General features: G+C 32.5%; 2 protein-coding genes and 1 long non-coding RNA gene across 8 annotated transcripts in view; 1 reads left to right on the plus strand and 2 right to left on the minus strand.

Annotated features, from left to right (window-relative positions):
- The window catches only part of LOC139989079 (uncharacterized), a 65,465-nt gene extending 52,378 nt beyond the window's left edge, over positions 1–13,087 (minus strand). Inside the window, exons 1-2 of the long non-coding RNA XR_011800260.1 lie at positions 13,020–13,087; positions 12,630–12,733 (exon numbers count right to left, since the gene is read on the minus strand). This is a non-coding gene — a long non-coding RNA (uncharacterized lncRNA). The remainder of the gene's footprint in view (positions 1–12,629; positions 12,734–13,019) is intronic.
- Pvf1 (PDGF- and VEGF-related factor 1) lies at positions 1,119–8,214 on the plus strand. Of its 2 annotated transcripts, none has more exons than XM_072007935.1 (6): positions 1,119–1,573; positions 4,241–4,334; positions 6,368–6,579; positions 6,657–6,767; positions 6,985–7,166; positions 7,685–8,214. In XM_072007935.1, the coding sequence occupies exons 1-6, from the start codon at positions 1,415–1,417 to the stop codon at positions 7,836–7,838; spliced, it is 912 nt and encodes a 303-aa protein (XP_071864036.1). In that variant the 5' UTR covers positions 1,119–1,414; the 3' UTR covers positions 7,839–8,214. The 2 variants fall into 2 exon arrangements, with proteins under 2 accessions (XP_071864036.1, XP_071864037.1); XM_072007936.1 differs by having other exon boundaries at positions 6,985–7,242; positions 7,685–7,892.
- Positions 13,088–15,433: 2,346 nt separating the features above from the next.
- Positions 15,434–19,424, minus strand: LOC139988773 (uncharacterized). 5 transcript variants are annotated; one of them, XM_072006490.1, is made up of 5 exons: positions 19,049–19,424; positions 18,255–18,461; positions 17,191–17,443; positions 16,668–17,101; positions 15,434–16,489 (listed from the first exon to the last, which is right to left on the minus strand). In XM_072006490.1, the coding sequence occupies exons 2-5, from the start codon at positions 18,268–18,270 to the stop codon at positions 15,984–15,986; spliced, it is 1,209 nt and encodes a 402-aa protein (XP_071862591.1). In that variant the 5' UTR covers positions 18,271–18,461; positions 19,049–19,424; the 3' UTR covers positions 15,434–15,983. The 5 variants fall into 5 exon arrangements, with proteins under 5 accessions (XP_071862591.1, XP_071862590.1, XP_071862592.1 ...); XM_072006489.1 differs by lacking the exon at positions 19,049–19,424 and adding an exon at positions 18,687–19,036; XM_072006491.1 differs by lacking the exon at positions 19,049–19,424 and adding an exon at positions 18,687–19,034 and having other exon boundaries at positions 16,668–17,089.
- Between the last annotated feature and the right edge of the window lie 357 nt (positions 19,425–19,781).

The raw sequence follows: 19,781 nt of genomic DNA on the forward strand, positions 1-19,781 counted from the left end.
ACCATCAAGGATCAATGGCATATCTATATTCTTTATCAAATATTGCAAAATGTATAGCCAGTTATTCTTTCGCAACTGTACACGTTTATGATTCACAAATCTAAAGTAAATAACAATTTATTGACGCATAGTTTATGTCATGGTTTTTTTTTTCCAATCATTATTTGTCAACGTAAGATAGATAATAACTCGATCGAATTAAATTTATGTACTTTTAAACAGACCGCGATCTTAATATGCACGCGATAATCGATCTATCGCAAACTTTGTTGCTGAGAAAATGGCTGCTCCCTTTGACTTGCATTCTCAATAATAAAATAGGTCTTTAGCTTTTTCTTAACAGTAACAATAATTCCAAACAAGATAAAACTCGCATAAAATTCTACATAACGTGTTTAGGATAGGAGAATTAAAATTTATTTATAGTTCTATCGTTAAAATATAGCGTGACTAGTCCATAACCTATTCTCTATCTTCGATCAAAGATTAATGTAAAAAATATTGGAAATTTCGAATCTCGACAAAACAAATATAATATATCGCGTTTTCAAATTAAGCTGCAATTATTAATAAACAAAAAACAATTTCTAGCATATAGCTATACTGTGATTACATTTACACATACAAGGTCAGCAGATTGTACTTCTACTTAAATAAATTAGCACCTTGAATGATCGCGTTATGAAGGGCAATCTCGGAATAGCTTCATCTCGCATGCAAATTCATCACCTGCGTCGCATATTAGCCCCGTAATCGTGAAAATTTGTTTGAGTAACAGGCAGACTTAACAATGTCCACGTTGAGCGTATCAGAACAGTTAGCAACGTTGCACAAGTTTGTTATTAACGATGCTATGAATCGATGATCGTAACAATATTATGATTTAATGACTCAATAAGACAAAAGATCGAGCAAATATAAAAAAAAAAATTTAGCTGCCCGACCAGATAACTCCGTGTTCACAAACAGTATCATCCTGATAACGATCGGTAATTACCGCAAACAAAAATGATACTATTGCTACGGTGTTATAGCGAAATCGTGTGATCCGTGCTCCGTATGTGTGAGAATACGCGCGTATGCATTAGCGTGTGTGTAGCCAGAAATACGCGCCGAGCGTACTCGCTTCGGCAGTCGATCGCAGCGCGAGCATACGAACCTGTTCAGGTGTGACGTCCTCGCATTTTCCTCGTGCATCGCAAACGGCAATTTGAGTGCAATGCAAACAGCGAGACCGAGCGTCACGTAAACACGTGCGATTATTATTTCTCGTAATTAAAATCTGTCGTCGCCGATACATCTGAACGCGTCGAGTTCGCGTGAACAAAGAACGAATTTTATGGTTCAAAGACAACTATCCTCGCATTTTTGTTTGTGGTGAACACGCGGAGAAAAGCGATTAAAAATAGTAAAAATGTCGCGTTTAATCAGATACAGAACGCTCGTTCTTGTGATTTTTTGTGGATTGGTGGTGCCCCATAAAGCTGACATAGTATTTCCTGACCAGATAAATCCAAGAGAGTCAAATGCTCCGGTCGAACCAAGAACAGCAGACAACACGGCGTTATTATTGGTAAAATCGATCGCATATTTTATCGAAGAGATTCGAAAGCGTTACATGTATTTCGTATTTCACGAGTGGAACGCAAAGAGACTGTTCGCTAGCCGCGTTGCAACACTCCCACGTTTTCACTTCGATAAATAGCGCAATTATGTTATCCCGCGGAGCATTGTGAAGAACATACGTGGCGAACGTTTAAAAATTTATTTGATCGTTTCGTGTGCAAAAGGCACCGGGTCGTAAGCTGGCGCAGGTCGTATTTTTTATCGTTGTATTTTTACGCGAAGATATATATTGGTCGTTCGAACGTTAACATTTAGCAACACCATTAATCTTTATGAATAATCATCCGATATTTATGAATATATACTTCTGAAATTGATCGATCGACGGAACGTTTTTACTACGAATTTAACATAAAAATCGTAATATACGATGATTATCGAAGAAATATATGCAACACATGCTATCAATTCTAGCGCGGAAGTCGGTCATCTATTTCGGTTTTGCTACCGTATCGTTTTCTATTTTTCCATTATCTTCACCGTACACTCGTTAACTTAAGTTAACAGTGTGAAAAGCGGTTGGCAGTTCCTTCTGTCGACGACAGGCATTGATATTACGACATCCTTGCGAACGAGAGCACGATTGCTTTTCCCGCAAAGATCTGAATGACGTCGAAGGCCGTATAACACTAATGTCAAGGATGTACGTGGTATAGAAACAGGTATGAAGGTAGAAGATCGAGATTGAAAAGTAAAAAACCTCGCGGTGCACGCTTAGGATTCTTGTCACGTTGTTCGTGAATCGATATATAGATAATTGATTATACGTCATTCGACGTTCGAGCGAATACCTAGCCGATTACTTTGCGGAACACGGTTAATTTTATCAGGGAGATTTGATAAAATTCGTCGCTTGAAAAACGAAACAAAATTGAAAAGTCAAACATACAAACAAAAAACTAAAAAGTTTCTTGTGAAGAATTTGTGTACAGTTCCGTTGATTGTGACCCTCATTCCTCTGAAACCAAAGAGAAATTTAGGTTACGATTTAAAAAACATATACACAGCGACGCTATCATTACAAGGTGGAATCTATCGCCACAAAAGATCGTCATAAATATTATTTCGCGAAGATAATATCTGTTTGGCCACGGCGCCATCACCGTATATGCACAACGCATATTTCACTGCTACAATAGGGTTATACGACTGAGTTTAACGCCAGGTGTAATAGACGATCTTTAAAAGTCGCGGTAAAATTCTTGTAAGGTGCCAAGAGACGGCGCTTCTTGGAAAGTACAATGTCTTGGATTTCTCAGCTATGGAAATCGTGAAATACGTAATCTGTTTATTAAAATGCTGGTCGTACCGTTACCGATTCCTTCCGCACCTGTGGAAATATTCAAATTAATATGCCAGATCGGTGACAATTTATCGATATACGTGAGCTAACTATAATACGAAATACATATACAGGATAAATTGTTGACTGGTCGTCATCTCTGAAAAATTCGAAAAGAAACGAATGAACCGCATCTATCGAGGCAGAATGTTAACGCCGAAGATGCTTCTGAGAAATCGGTTCAACGTTTTGCGGAGTTTTTAGTGTGCACACGATAGTAACTTGTTTAAAACCAGTTTTAGATGGAAAGGCGAACGTGTGGTTGAAAAACGACTCGACATGCCTACGTTGGGAGTCTCATACCAGTGACCAAGACGTAAAAAATGCTTTTTAACAACATTCTAAATATAGCCACGGTGAAGGACTAATCTTTTGTATAGTTTCCCGGATGATTGACCTAAAATCATTTTGTACCTCTCATGATTACCTTAGTCATGCGAGTACACACAATCGAATTCGATGATTCATCGATTAGCCATTAGCGGGAATACCCTGATTATTACATCGAGATTCCACCGTTCGTACATTTTCTTCGAGACTACGGTATTTCCAAACACCCTTTAGATTATTTCAATAGCACGAACGGTAGCGCAACAATTTCTATTTTTCGATATCATATGACCCATATTAGAGATCTTAACGCATTGTTCGGAACACACGATACGTCAGTACATGATACGCGCATAACTGTTATCTAACCAATGATCTTTTCAATTCTTCGTTCCTTAATATGCATGACAAAACATTGGAATTCCTGATTAGAATCAGGTGGCTGATTAACGTGCCTTTTCTTCTCAAAATTGGTTTCGTGTAACGAACGTGTATCTAATAGAATGCAAGAATGACTAAGTTTTTCCAGGAAAACAGCTATGTGGTTTTTGGTTCATCTTACACAATTCAACTAATGGTATTAATGATATTTTGCAAATCTCAAGTTACAAATTATTAGTACTAATCAATTTTCTTACTTTATAATAACAAATATGGTAATGTAACAAACGAAATTTTACAAATAAAATTGTGAAAGGAATATTTACGATTTACAACTTGCTACTTCACTAATATTATTAATTAGTAAATTATTGTGCAACAGCTCTTTCTTAATCAGGGCTTTATTGGTAATAGCATCGTATCATTTTACCATTATCAGTTGTGGTATTGACTAATCGAGATAACGAAAAAAGATATAATCTTGAAACAAATAGAGAACGTAAAAATTTTTCCACAAATTATGTTTTCTCTTTTGTAAAGAAAATGTCCTATTACTTTCAGCGGTCGCAGTCGTCGGAAACAGTCAAGAGAATCAATTCGCCGGAAGAGTTCCTTCGAATGATCGGTGTATCACCGTCACAAGTCTTCCTTATTAGTAAGTTTTTACGTTCTTAAATAGATTAATATCGTTCATTATGAATGTTACTTTACAGGAAAATTTTTACTCGGTAATATCGAAAGGAAAAAATATCCCTAACGTAGACGTGATACTACTATAATGATGCAATATAGTAGGAAGTTATAGCAGATAAATCGGCTATAACTGCAACAAATATTGTCCGTTTAGATAAACGCGTTCACCTGAATGTTATCTTCTAGTGATTACATTGTATAACCAACCTCGACTATCAGTGAACATGAGAGCATTCAGTTGACCGCAGAACAAAAAACGTACTTAACATAAAAATCTTATAAGCGTATACTCTGCAAGTAAAATTACGTATACTTGCAGATATACGACTTTTGTTCTTCTAAACGAAATTTTGTTCTTCTAAATTCGAGCAACGCTGAATCGTCTTACGTGTTCACTATTCTGATATAAATATTATTAGATAAATCTTAAAACAAACTTCTTTTTATTCCCGTGGTTACGATCGTCTACACTAACGACGGTTTGTTAAAGACAAGGAGAGTGGCAATAATGGTATACAAGGATCTTTCCTTGCCATTTCTATTTCCAAGCTTTCCAGGAAGTCTTCATGGTCCTCGAAGAAATCAAAATCCTTCAAAAAGCAATCGAAATCGGTCATGTTCGGTACCTATCTACTAGTAATTTCATTGATTTCTTGTAAACTGGGTGGTAGTTTCACTTTAGACTGTTCGAATCGTGTCCGTAACATTTTTAGTTTTATGCGGTTGTTCCAAGGTTGAGTTATCGAGCGGAATGATATGCGCAATCTGCAATTTACATGGCCGCCTTTTAAATGCGAAAATTAGACGTGACCAACATCTACGCGTAAGATTAAACCGTTTAAATTTAACGAAATAAAAATTTGATTCGTGCAAAAAAAAATGATTATATGAAGATAGTCATAAAATGAAACGATAATTTTTATTACCGTTTGTCCATTATTTTATGTGAACGCGACCATAAAAATCGAACAATAATTCTCGTTATCGTACAGGAAAAAGTAAACGAAGAGTATTAATCCTTATCTTATTTCCAAAAAATTTCGCGGAAATTCTATTTCGTCGTTTGCCTGTACGTACTTAACTTCAACGACATCGTGTTCATCTTCTCGACTACACTCTCTCTTGATGGTTGGTGCAATTTCCTCTTCCAATTTTATCCTATTAATGCTTTACTCGATCTCTTCTATGTCGACGACGACATCTCCAGCTTGAAAAGATTACAAAGATCACCCTCGCTTAAGTCGTAAGATGTGTCGTCCATCACGCTAATTTCCTTCGCATGGATTTCATTCTGATTACTGTCTCTTATGACGTTACACGTTGATGACGTTACACGTTTATTGAAAGGACTGAGGCTTATAGATTGCCTCATTATGACCACTGGTGAAATTACTATCATCTTTTTCGCATTTTTGGTATTCCCCGTGGTGATACAAACAAAATATGTTTCCACATAAAGATCTTAATCTTAATTTCCTGTAATGTTGTAAAATCCTTTCCCAACATTAACATTCTTCCTCCTCTTTATTTTTGTAACTGCAGTTGACATATCAGCGATCGGTGTCGTATTCGAGAAGACACATGTCTAAAATTCGTATTATGAACTTCCATGAAGGCAGACACGTTTATCCTACCTTGCGAATCAACCTGCCGAACCAATCGGAAACCACATCCTTCAACAGCTGACTTTCTAAATCGCAAAGAAGATCATCGACCAAAACGAGACGACTATTGAAATAGATAGTTCGAATGAAGCGAGTTAAAGCGAGCGAAATAGTTTGCGCGTGTTTTTCCGTTTTTAAATTGCGTAAAAAGATGTGACGAGTTCTACGTTAGAAAGTTTCCAAGTAGCTACTTTTTACGTCAAACCACAGAAACCACGCTGAACTGGATGTAACAGGAATTCGGAGGAAACGAAGGGAAATCCTCTGACTAACTCAGGATCAGGATCGCGATCCAACCTTTTGCTTAACAGTCTAATACCTTCTCTTTTAGGCAGAATGGGTGTACCTGAAGAACGCTCGAATAGGCAAATGGCAAAGCAAGCTAACTGTGAGCCTTCACCAACCGTAGTTCCTACATATCAACATAACGATCCGTCTGTCGTCTATTTTCCCCGGTGTATACGAGTCAACAGATGCACAGGTTGTTGCGGAAATGAGTTACTCTCTTGTCAGCCAAAGGAAATAGAAACCCGAAATTTTGAAGTAAGACATCTCGATAAATATATAATTACAGATAAACGATAATGTTCGAACTAATTACATATTACGAATGTTTGAAGATCATGCTGGCAAAATTGACAGCGCAAGGTAGATTCGAGTACCAAGGCAAACAAGTCATACCAATAGATGAGCACATGAAATGCGGATGTGACTGCGTAATAAAACCATCGGTAATTTGACAATAGCCGATAATTGAGATCTTCCTCCTTAAACTAGTATAGCCCGCTCAACACCTCGACAATCCATGATAACTTTAACGTTATAATTTTCATTACACTTTCATTATACACGCCGAATGCGTTTATACGTTAGAGAGCTAAAGAATATTAAATTCAAAATTTAAGAAACATAGAATCTAGATTATTTTATTTGATAAACTTTTTTCAGGATTGCACGCCCAAACAGGTTTATAAGGAGAACTTGTGTAGATGCGAGTGCAGCAACACGGACTATCGAGCGAAATGTATTGAGCACCCAGATAAAATCTGGGATTCGGTATATTGTAGCTGTTCTTGTAGAAACGCACATGAATGTTCGACCGGCTTCTTTTACAACCAGAATATGTGCAGGTGTGAACGTTCTCCAGTAGAACAACGGAAATAAGAGCACACTATCCTCACTGTTCTCTACTGTTCTATATATCTTGTAAGCTGCACGCGTTACATTAAATGTTTTTTGGAATTTCTTTCTTTTTTTTTTTTTCTTTCTTTTAAATAACTTTATTTTTCTGCTTCATTCGCAAGAACTAACGCCTACCCTCATAGCTTATCTTCTTTAATTCTTTTATGCAACCACTACACATTTGACTGATACTTTATGTTAAATTAATCACTGCATTGACGAGAATCTCTTCACTGTATTCCTGTTTCCACTCTGCGCTTGCTTTTATACGTTACAAGAATGACATAATTAAACTATTACTTCAGCTGAATCAATTGAAGTGAAATAATATTTTCTTCTAATGAATGAATTCATCAATGCACATTGTTTATTAACAGCATGCAAATCATTTTTTTTTTTTTTTTTTAAGAAGCAAGTTGAAGGGTCAAACATAATCTCAAACTTTTAATACTCAAAAATATTTCAGATGTGAGCAATTACCGATATCTAGATCCTGGTTTACATCTACGAAAGGGACTGATTATAGATTTGGGCAAACACAAAAACCAGATGTACCACCAGTAATAATTCCTCTAGATGCAAATGATCCTAGGAGAAAACCTAAACCAGATCCAGAATAGAAGTCTTCCGTTTATAAACTAAATGTGAATCATAAGACTTTTATAAGACAGCTATTTTAATAGCACTTATTTAGTTTAATCTTTCACCTTTGTGCCATTTTGCTACACACACACACACACACACACACACACATACACGCACACACAATATATAATTACAGTATTTACATAATATGTATTATTAATCCACTATTGTAAGATACAAATGAATGTACCCTTAAAATTAAAACGCACTGTGATATAAACAAATATAATTATTTAATGCGTATGGTACTAGCTACACTTTCTAGCATCAATTAGCAAAAGGTATTTTATTTTATACATCTTTTGTACATTGTCATTTTAAAAAGTTATACAATTATTGTGATCTGTCCTATCTTGATCTTATTTGAATACTGCCACTTTCGATCGTTTTGTATATATATATATATATATATATATATAATCGTTGTTTTATTAACTTTTAAAGGAGTTCTGCATCTTTAGAATTCAATTGTTCATCAATGTTCTAATGTTCGCCGGGCAAAATGAGAATCGAAAATCGTTGCAAAATTTATTTATATCTAGAACTTATATAAAATTTTATATATTGTAGACTAGACTTCAAGAAATATAAATTAAATTTTTCAACTATAAGTATTCCGCATAATACAGTCACAATCGCAATCGCAATCAATCAATCAAAATCGTATTGTCATGTAATTACTGTATTATTGTCGTATTATTATCATGTAATTAATTATTCTATATATGAAATAATACTGATTGCCTACGTCTCAGCGCGTGTAGTATTGCTGCAAATGGAAGCCCTCCCTATCCACGATCCTTTTATGCAAAAACATATTAACTCTGCATTTAAAAAGTTGAACAAATTCCCCGTTTGTTGTACATTTGCGAAACATTAAACCAAAACATTCAAATGATATTACTTGTCTATCTTACATTATTTTATCAGTTTTAAATACTACCCTTGATTATGCATGTATTTAATTACAAAACATTTATTTATGCCCAGATTAATACTTCTAAGAAACAGTCGTTTTTTAGCAATATAAAAAATACTCTACCTAACCACAATCCCAAATTAAAAACATCTCATTTACAAATTTCAATAAACCCTACCTAATAGAAAATCTAATTTAACGTGCTTGGTAAGAATTTAAATTTTTTATGAGGTCTACCTACATAAATATCTGACTATAATAATGGGACAAGGAAGAGAGGTATTGTATGAAATAATTCCTATACACTTTTGAATACTTCCCATGTACATACTTTGAATTACTTTGCATAGTCCTTTTACTGGTCCTAAAGTAATTCCTGAAACAAACTTCAAAATAATTTAAACGAAGACAAAGATTTTTTGCAGATCCTACCTATAGAAATCTGAAAGCTTTCCTATAAGTCCTGTTTATATAAAAATTTAAGGATCTATTGTGGGAATCTTATACAAAAGTCTAAACGTTACAAAGAGAAAAAATGGAAAACTACATAGAACATTATATGGGATACGAGTCTTCTTTTGACAATCTTACACAAAGAATCCTGAAACAAACTCAGACACAAATAATTTAGTAAAATTCTATGAGACTAATGTATGTATGTAATTAATTACCAAATGAAGAGAAAAATTATTTGAGATGCTATTAAAGAATACTCATAGTAAAACAATATTCATTAATGACAAGCGAACATATTTTAACAGTATTTTCATTAACAAACACTATGATAATTTGGGGTGTGTTGAAGAAGAGAACGAATCAGTGGCCAACATGGCCATCAGAATACGATAAACAGACACTCGATATAATCCCGACACTAATTTAATAAAGCCAAATGTAAAATCAAAAATTCTCAATATAAATCACGAAGAGTGCTTCATATAATATTTGCAAATATTAATTAATATAATTAACTACTAAAAGTGAAAAAAGCAAACAGAAAATTAGAAAACTCTCAAACGCAAAAGTAGGATGTCTTAGTTATACATATTGATCTATGCACTCGTATTTAAATATTCATAACGTTAATAACGAGTGTAATGCTGCATCAGATGATTCAGGAGAAAGTGTTCTTTCACAGTCCAGTGAAAGAAAATTGGGCTTGATATAGGCGCAACACTACTCTAAAAACCGCGATCATTCATCAACGCAACTCTAAAGAACTAATTAAAACAATCGCGATGAAAGATCGCAACACTAATTCTTAAAACAAATTTAATAAAAATTATTACATATTATTATATATGAAAAGAAAGCTACTTCAAATACATATTACGATAGAAATTGTAATACTATAAAGGTAATGAAACTTGAACATTTCTAAATATAATTTTAAACAACGGGGAACAAAATTCTAAAACTCTAATACGTATATTATTCTTTAGAAAATTCTATGAATTCATAATCAAAATTGCAAAAGACAATCTCGATGTCATAATTCGCAACACTAAAGCAAACACGAATATCATTTTTTCGCAACTCTAATTCAAACCGTAATGAGTCTCTTGCAACGCTAATAAAAAAACCGCGAAACTTCTATGATTTATCTCTCGCAACACTTATAAAAAAAAACGCGACTTGCCCAATATGGTGATGGGCCGACATATACGTCGGCTTAAAAAATGAAAAAGAAATACTACGACAATACTACAAACGAGCATAGTGACAAAGTAGTAACGAGAATGATTTTCCGTGCCCTGGATGATCCAGAGGATGGAAAAACATTAGTAGTTGCCCTCTTCTATGGCAAATCTGCCGGGCCTCTTCGGCTCGTAGCCTCTTCTTTCTTCGAGCGTTTATACTTATAAAGGTGAAATAAAAATGTATATCGCGGAAGCTGACTCAAATGCACGTGGACGACAAACGATCGTAATGATCGTTGATCGCTCGCATGTGCCTGCTCGAGCAATAGATAAACGTTCGTTTCGAAACCCACACCCTACTCGCGTCCACGTCCGCGAAATTCGAAAAATCGATAGACAAAGCCAGAGTTTTTTCAAATCAAATTTCCTGAAACAGGTTGGACATGCGGAAACGCGCCTACCCGATCACAGACTGTGCCAACCTGCCCGGCCCTACCTACTTATAATTAATGCACACACATACCAGAAAGTATGCTACCTATCCTACCTTGCCCTATATTTAAAAAATTGCAAAACAAGCACACCAACACATTCGCTCCACGGTTCTCACACATAACTCGAGCGCAAAAGCCTACACTAGAGAGACGTCCCGGGACGCCTCCGACACTCAAGTTCCACACAACTTTCACACTCTAATTTACATACCATTTTCCTGAAATCGACTGATGATAGCTAGCTGACCATTGCGTAAAATATGGTAAAGATACGTGTAAGATATTATATATCGAATATCGTTAATCTTAATTAGTATTCATGATCATGTTATATAAGATTTCTTAATCTTTGACATATATCATTTGGTGAAATTGAGAGATATCGTTGGAATAAGTGGTAATTTGATACCATTGTAATTGAATATTACTGTTTATTATATGCTATATTTAATAGCGTATCTAAATATTTTCATTGTATATTGTAAAATTAAGATCATAATGGTTGGAATCATAAAAACGACGACGCAATTCCACAGCCTAACCACACACACAATGTAGAAAATACGTCGGGCACGATAAGCTAACGCAACATCAGTCGCTGAGAAATTGTTAAGCTTATAAAGTATCCTCATCATGCCCATTGCCTTTCTCCCACCCAAGTAGCACCTGGGCACGTGAGTGAGGTTTTGGCGATGAACATGGAATGGATTAAACCTGAAAATCCTGAGCTAAAATTATGATCAGCGTATCTATTAGGTATATTTTGTATCTAACGGGCTAATATTCTTTGATTTTTCATTTCCATTTTATTTCCAATTTTAATAACTCTATATTTTACTTTATTAATTTAGCGAATTACTAAAATGCTAAACTTGAATGAAAGAAATTAATAAAGAATATATCTATTAAAAAACAAATTAGGATTGAATGCAAATACGTACTATTAAATTCAATGAATAATAGTGAACTCTAAGTGAAATATTAATCTAAATATCTTCAGACGATTCCTTCACCAACACACATCTTTGAAAATCCAAGAGCAGCATTCAAAACTTGTTTTGATTATGAAATATCTGTCGCGAAGTGTCTTCTTGCACATGAAACCTGATGCACATTCTTAGACGGACTGAACGTTTATATCTGCATATTTCAATTTCAAATTCTATTGAAATTATATTGAATATGGAACTCGAGTAATAAAGTTGTTCAATACTATTATAAAATAGAAGATAAGTATTGTCAATAACATTATTATAATAGTTATTATAATAATTTCTATCATTATCGTAATTTTCATAATGACGAAATCGGAGGGTATCCGATTTCTCTGCTTTAAAATACTGAGAGTCATTTTAATATCCGTTGTCTATTGAAATATTTATTTATTCATACAAATAACTCATATGAATATTTAATCTTTTCAATCACATATACATATATCAATTGTCAACATTACGTTGTCCATACTAGTTCTTTATTATTCATAATGTATTGTTATCAAAATTCAAAAACGCGATGTGCAAGAAAACCTATCCTGAACTAATAAATAGACATAGACAAGAAAATGTTACTACTCACGGATGTAATAAATATCCGCGGTCACTATGCTCGTAAAAAATTCTACGTAATACAACTAGTCACCCGTGTCGATTCGGACCATTCATCCTACGACATGATTGAGTGACTAGAGGAACAAAAGTGCATGCGACTCACCATTAAACGCGGAGAACGTTGCACTGGGTCAGCAGAAGTCAAGTCTATCATCAAGCAATTCAATCGTTGAAAAGTACATGGTAAAAATGGAGGCTGTGAACAATCTGTTACAAAGCATAGAATATTATAATTTGCTCTTACAGGCACAGAGTTAATTGTTTGAAAAATTTGAGGTAATGAAAGATTGCTATTCATGAAACTTGAAATATTTATATAAAAGTTGGATCTTCAATCATTTTTTAGTCATATCAGATATATATTTTCATCTTATAGTTATTATTTATTATTATAGTTATTATTGAAACTTTAGATTGTTCTACATTTTATTTCATTGGAAAAAAAATTATAGAAAATAAAATTAATTTAAGCACAGCGTGTAAAATTACTTACATTCTTAGCTTTTGTAGCACAGTGAGATCCTCCTTAAAGAATAGAAGGAAATGAGAGTCGTAAAAGATCTATAACATAACATGAAACATTACAATTTGTTCTTAAAAACAGAGTGCTGATTATTTAAACAATTTGGAGATAGTGAAAGATGGATGTTTACTTATAATAAAGCTTGAAATTCTAATAAACTTTAACAAATATAAAAATTGAAACTAATGTGAAATTTTGGAACCTAGAAATTAAAAATCTAATGATTTCTGAAGCATGTCAGACATTTGTATCTTATAATTCAATATTAAGACTTTGACATCTTTTTTATTTCAATAGAAAAATAGGAATCCTAACCTCCCAAATTTTCAATTAAATTTTGTTTCTTAATTAGTAGTATTTGAAGCAAAATATACAAATTAGAGTTAATTTAATTATAAAGTAAAGATATATACTTACATTCTTGGCTACTGATCCATCGTCAGACCTTCTTCAAGGAACAGGAAGAAGTTGAGGCTTTGAGATATCTGTAACAGTACATAAAATATTAAGATCTGTTTTTGAAAGCATATTTTGTTGATTATTTAAAATATCTGAGATGATAAAAGATGAAACTTCTTAAATTTGAGACTTTAGCAATAATGAAACTGATAATTCAATAAATTCTAGTATAAGTATAGGAATTGGAACTGAAATATAAAAGTTTGAAATCTAAAAATTGAGAATTCTAATTGTTTGTTATAAATATTCCAAAATGTTTGCAAGAAATCAAAATTACACAACTAAATATGAGTGAAGAACAACACTACGCGAAAACGCGCGCGGAACCTCGGTTTGAAACGACTGAGCGTCTAATTGCGCGCCACCTCTGAGGAAAAACTATAAGTTGCAAACATGTAAGACATTAACTGTAACAAATTCATCGTAATATTGCAAAATGTGAAAGATTTGAATTGAATGGTTGAATATTATAATATTTATCGAAATAATTGAAGCTATTGTGAAACTATTAAGATTTCTATGTTACAAGATCTGTCTACATGAGGCTATTGTTAAACTATCAAGAATTTTACATTTCAGAATACAGAATAAATTGAAACAAGAAAATGATTTCATATATTCCAAATAAAATAATGATTTATTAAACTTTCTTATATTCATCTCAGTATTTCAAATAATTAGGACATTATGTATTGTAAATTTATTATATATCGAATATATATTTTAAGATAAATATGAATTGTATATCAAATATAATTTAAATATGAAACTTATATGTACCAAATGTTACCTATACCTCAACGAAAAGACGATATAATCGTTTATATATGTCTATCTTTGTTAAAATAAATTAATTGTTATATTACTTCGATGTAACTCGACTTATTTCTGCAATCAACTACCTGCACAAAAGAGAACCAAAAGTTAAAACTAAAACAAATGTATAGAGTGATGACAAATATAATCATATAAAACAATAATCAAATTTATATTCCATTACAAAAGCTTACAATACAAGATATCGATAATGTCAGCAACCAAACAGTGATCGAAGAAAAATTAACACAGAAAATTTCAAAAAAGCTACTTAATTCCGTTATCTTGATGTTCAATGAATTGTTAAATAAACGCATGTATTAATTAAACAATGTTAATAACAAGATATAAGTGGTAGTAAACGAATAATGAAAAAGCAAAGGAACGCCACTGAAAGGTTAGAATACGTTACAGACTTAATTAACGTGATATGTGTTACCGCACTGAAATTCGACAGCTAAATGATCTGCTCTCCTGTTTCGCCGCGCAATTTCTAATGTTATGGAGGGGAGAGGGTCTACATTCGTAAACATTGTATATATTGTGTTGTTTTGGAACATGAGTTGGCATGCTTATACGCATTACTTTTCACAGAGTAACAGAAACTTTTATATATACATACACACGTATTATCAAACCACTATTTACACGATTAGGTACGTACTTTGCAGATTATTTACTATTAGAATTATATAGTATTATATTAGATTATATTACAATTATATAGTATATATATTAAAATTGTATAGTATGAATGAATCTAAGGAATCAATAAATGGAAAGAAAATATAATAGAACAAAAATATGGTCAAATAGTTGAATTTTTATATAAAGATCAAAGTTCTTTGAGAGCCATTGTAATGATCAATTCAAATATAGATAATGTTTAAAAGCTAAAACTAAAACTTTCGACACGATATATGTACTCAATTCACAATTTTGTTTCGTAATCTTTCTTGCCAGAAAAATCCTCGATTTCGAATGAATAATAAAATTAACAATTTAATATACGTGCAAATAAAAAAATGGTATTTCAAATTTTGGCTGATAATGTATTAAACACTAGTCAACTCATGGCAATTCGAAAAAAAGACTGACAAAATTGGTACAATCTTCAAGATTGGATTTTATTCAAGTTAAAAGAAAACAAAAATTGCATACCTAATGCTAAATAAAAAAACATATTTTAACTCAGATTTGATACTGTACGAGAGAAATACAGTTGTCTTCGTAAATCTCTGAATATTTAAAGAATAAGCTATAATAGGTTATTCACCTGTAACCGTGGCAAATATTACTGACTTAAATAACATGTTAACTTAAGCAGTATTTTCTAGTGATTGATTCGTTTAAGCTCGATTACTAGTGAACAAGAAATCATTCAGTTTATCACAATAGAAAAGACAGACTTAATATGTGTACTTAATGTACATTGTAAGCGTAAAATTCGCAACTACGTAAACTTACGTGTAGACTTACGAACAAATAAAGAAAACTAATGAAAAATATTTACTAATTGTAAAAGTAAAAAAGAAACAATTTCGTAATCTTTTTCCAAAGATATTATCTGCCTGAAAAAGATTTTTTTAATACCATTTAAGCACAAAAAGGAATTATTTTTTGCACACGAAGCGCTATACTTCTGCCCTTCTTCAAATTTCATTCCTTTAAAATTGTGCAACACTCATTCGTGTTACATATATCAATATCCTGATATATTATCAGATGAATCTGATAATTAGAAACGAACTTTTTTTTGCCTTTACCATTGCGACGATCCATATTGATGGACGGTTTATCAAAGACAAGTTTATTTTTAACATACTGAGCAGTGTATAATGGCATACAAGGATCATTAATTGGCATTTCCATTTTCACATTTTCTAGAAAGCCTTTACAATCCTCAAAGAAATCCGCATCCTTCAAAAATCCACCGAACTCGTTCGTATTAGGCACTAGTCTACTAGTAATTTCATTAATCTCCTGTAGACTGGGTAGTCTGACTTTAGGCTGTACGAATCGTACCGTGACATTTTTAGTTTCACACGATTGTTCCAAGGTTTTACATTGAGACGAGATGCTATATGCAATTTGCAATTTACATGGCCGCCTCCAAGTGTGAAGAGTAGCTGTACAGAGACGCGAGATATACGTGTTCCAGGAACCTATGATTCAATGAAACAAGATTAACCCGATTAATTCTAATGAAATTAAAATTCGGATCATGAAAAAACATCTGAATATTATGTGAAGATAATTATAAAAGTCAAACAATAATTCTCATTATTGTTTGTTGATCATTATTCTAGACCATTACTGTAGAACGAGAAAAAAAATTCTTGCCTAGTTTCCAAAATTTTCGGGAGAATTCTACTTCGCCGTTTGCCTCCACATACTTAACTTGAACGATATCGTGTTTATCTCTTTGACTATACTTTCTCTTGATGGTTGGTATCATTTCCTCTTTCAATTTTATTCTATTAATGCTATGCTCGATTTCTTCTATATCGGTCGATAAGATGCCGAGCTTGAAAAGATTGCAGAGATCACCCTCGCTTAGATGGTAAAACGTGTCGTCCACTGAGCTAATTTCCTTCACATGGATTTCGTCATGATTAATGTCTGTTATGACGTCACACGTCGACAACGACGGTTCTATTTCTTGGAGGAACGGCTCGCGTATTGTACTATTATCATTGACGAAATTATTATGTCTTGTTTGACATTCTTGCTGTTTTCGATAATGACACGAACAAAGCTTGTTCCTATATAAAAACCTAATGTTAATTAAAGTTTTATTTCTAAAATTAAAATTGTTTCTTCTCATTCCATGAAATCTGTAATTTTCATCTTCACGTATTCTTACCGAGTTAACCTTTCCTTTTCGTAACTGATATCAGTAGTCGATATAATATGTGAGAATATATGCCTTGAATTTTGTTTACGACCTCGCAAGAAGGTGGACACATGTTTCCTGCCTTTGATCAAACTGCCAAACCAATAGAGGACCACATCCTCCGAGAGCTGACTTTCTAAACCAGAAACAAGACCGTCGACCAAAGCGAAATAACTATTCGCGAATGAAATAGCTTGCGTATGGTTTTCCATTGATAAACTACCTAAAAAAGGGCAACAATTCTTAGGGTGGAATGGTCCCGACTATTGTTTTAGATCAAACCACAGAAAATACATTGAACGTTCGAACATTCAAACAGGAATTCAGGGGAAACAAGAGGGAAACATTTAGGATGACAAACTTTCTGTTTAATGCGTTTTCTTTCAAATAAAATGAGAAAATGCAGATTACTCTTGAATAGTGAGGAGGCAATTCCAGCTAAATCAGATAGTTCCAAAAACATCTTGATTAAATTATCACTTTATTTAATACAATCAAAATAAAATGCTATCTTCCTTCCCCAAATGTACACTGCGTGTTTATTAATGACACATATATGTTTCATTGTAAAAAAGGAAGCGAAAGGATAAAGTATTGTTTGAAACACCGAATACTTAAAAATGTTTCAGATATCAGCAATTACTATTGCCTGAAGCTTAATCTCTATCTACAGAAGGGATTGGTTATAAATTCAGACAAACATAAAAAAAAGTCAGGTAATATTTGACAAGAAAACATAAACCAGATCCTAAATACAAATATGAATAACGATTGAATCATAATTTTATAAAACAGGTATTTAATTGCACAGACCTAATTTAATCTCTTACCTTTATGTCATTTCGTTATACATATAGATACACAACATATAATTATAGTATTTATATAATAGTACCTATTCATTATTATAAGTTATGAACGAATGTACTTTTATATATAATAAAAACATTGTGATATGAGGAAATATATTTATTTAATGCATAGAACTTACATATGTTATTTTAACATCAATTAATAAAAGGTATTTTACTAACTATTGTGTTTGTACATTATCGTATAAAAAAGTTATAATTATTAATCTTGTTCCAATCTTGTTTGCTCCAAATCAGATTGTATGTCATCTAGAGCTTGAATCTGCTGTCTTTTTTTATTATTTTGTATATATAACACCAATGCTTTATTAACTTTCAAAAGAGCTCTGTGTTTCTCACTTACAGACGAAACTGATTCAGATATTTCCCCTGAAATATTATGTAACAGAAAGATTGATGATTTATAGCAGCAAAAGTGTTTACAATATGAAAGTAACTACACACATAACCTCACTTTTATTCAAAGTGTAAGCAATTTGAAAACATAATGTTAAGATTGAAAAGTTGCAAAAACTTATACAGAGAAAATATTTAACGATATATGTAACATGTCTTACCACATAATTAACTTTATTTATAAAAACATTCACTTACTTATAGAAGATGCAATATCAGAAATAGTCGATTCTTTTGTAATTCTTGAACGTTTCAATAACTGTTCCATTGTAATAAAGTTAGGATTGAATCGTTTACACCATTTTTTTTTTTTTTTTTTATAAAATTAAACTAAAATAATGGAGCAATACAAAAAGTAAAAAGATCCTTCAGAAATGCTTACAGCCCCAAATGGCGCGAAAAATATCCAAATCAGTCGATCACATTTGTCACAATTATGTATTGACAAGATAATGTACAAAACATTTAAATATTATTTAAATGCCTTTGCACTTAAATTTTACTCAAAATCACAATAAAAAACAAAATACAATTGTAAGATATTTTGTAATAAAATTTACCATGAAACGATATATATTACCTGTTCGATTATCTTTATACAATAAATTGCGAATATGAAAGCTTTCTTTAGTGTTTTAGATCTGAAAGATCACGAAGCAGTTCGTGTATTTAATGTGACATTTAAGTGATTCCTTAAAAAACTTTCGTTAAATGTTTATTTTAAATCCATTTATGTTTTTTGTATGTATGCAAAAAATGTTACCAGCAATTGGATATTGTTTATTTTATTTTACCGCCATCTTCTTGCTGACAATGAAACATTATACCTTCCTCTCGTGGATGATAGGTGTCGCCACATACACGATATGAGCGTAAATCATTTTTTCAGAAAAATAAATTATTAATAGGTTAAATATCAATAACAACTAATAACATATCGTATACTAACATATCGTCTATTTGCAATCATATCAAAATGTATTTAACTGCCAATTTTTCGACTTATTTTGTTTTAATCTTAAATCTTAAGAACACAATTACGAAGAATTATATGTAATTCTCAATAGCAATTTTGAGTCATTATTTTGCATTAAAAGACTATTTTTTGCTGCCTGTAATTCGTGCGTTTCCAAAAAATAGGAACCAAGTTGATCGACCCGGCTAAGTAAATGATAATATAATTTTACAATTAGAGGTTCTACAACCATATTGTATGCACAAATTGGAAGTTTGCATTTCATTTATTTTTATTACGTAATTGATTTACCGTTGGTGATCGACGACGGTGAGGAT

Source organism: Bombus fervidus, chromosome 7, assembly GCF_041682495.2.
Source record: "Bombus fervidus isolate BK054 chromosome 7, iyBomFerv1, whole genome shotgun sequence".
Lineage (NCBI taxonomy): Eukaryota > Metazoa > Arthropoda > Insecta > Hymenoptera > Apidae > Bombus > Bombus fervidus.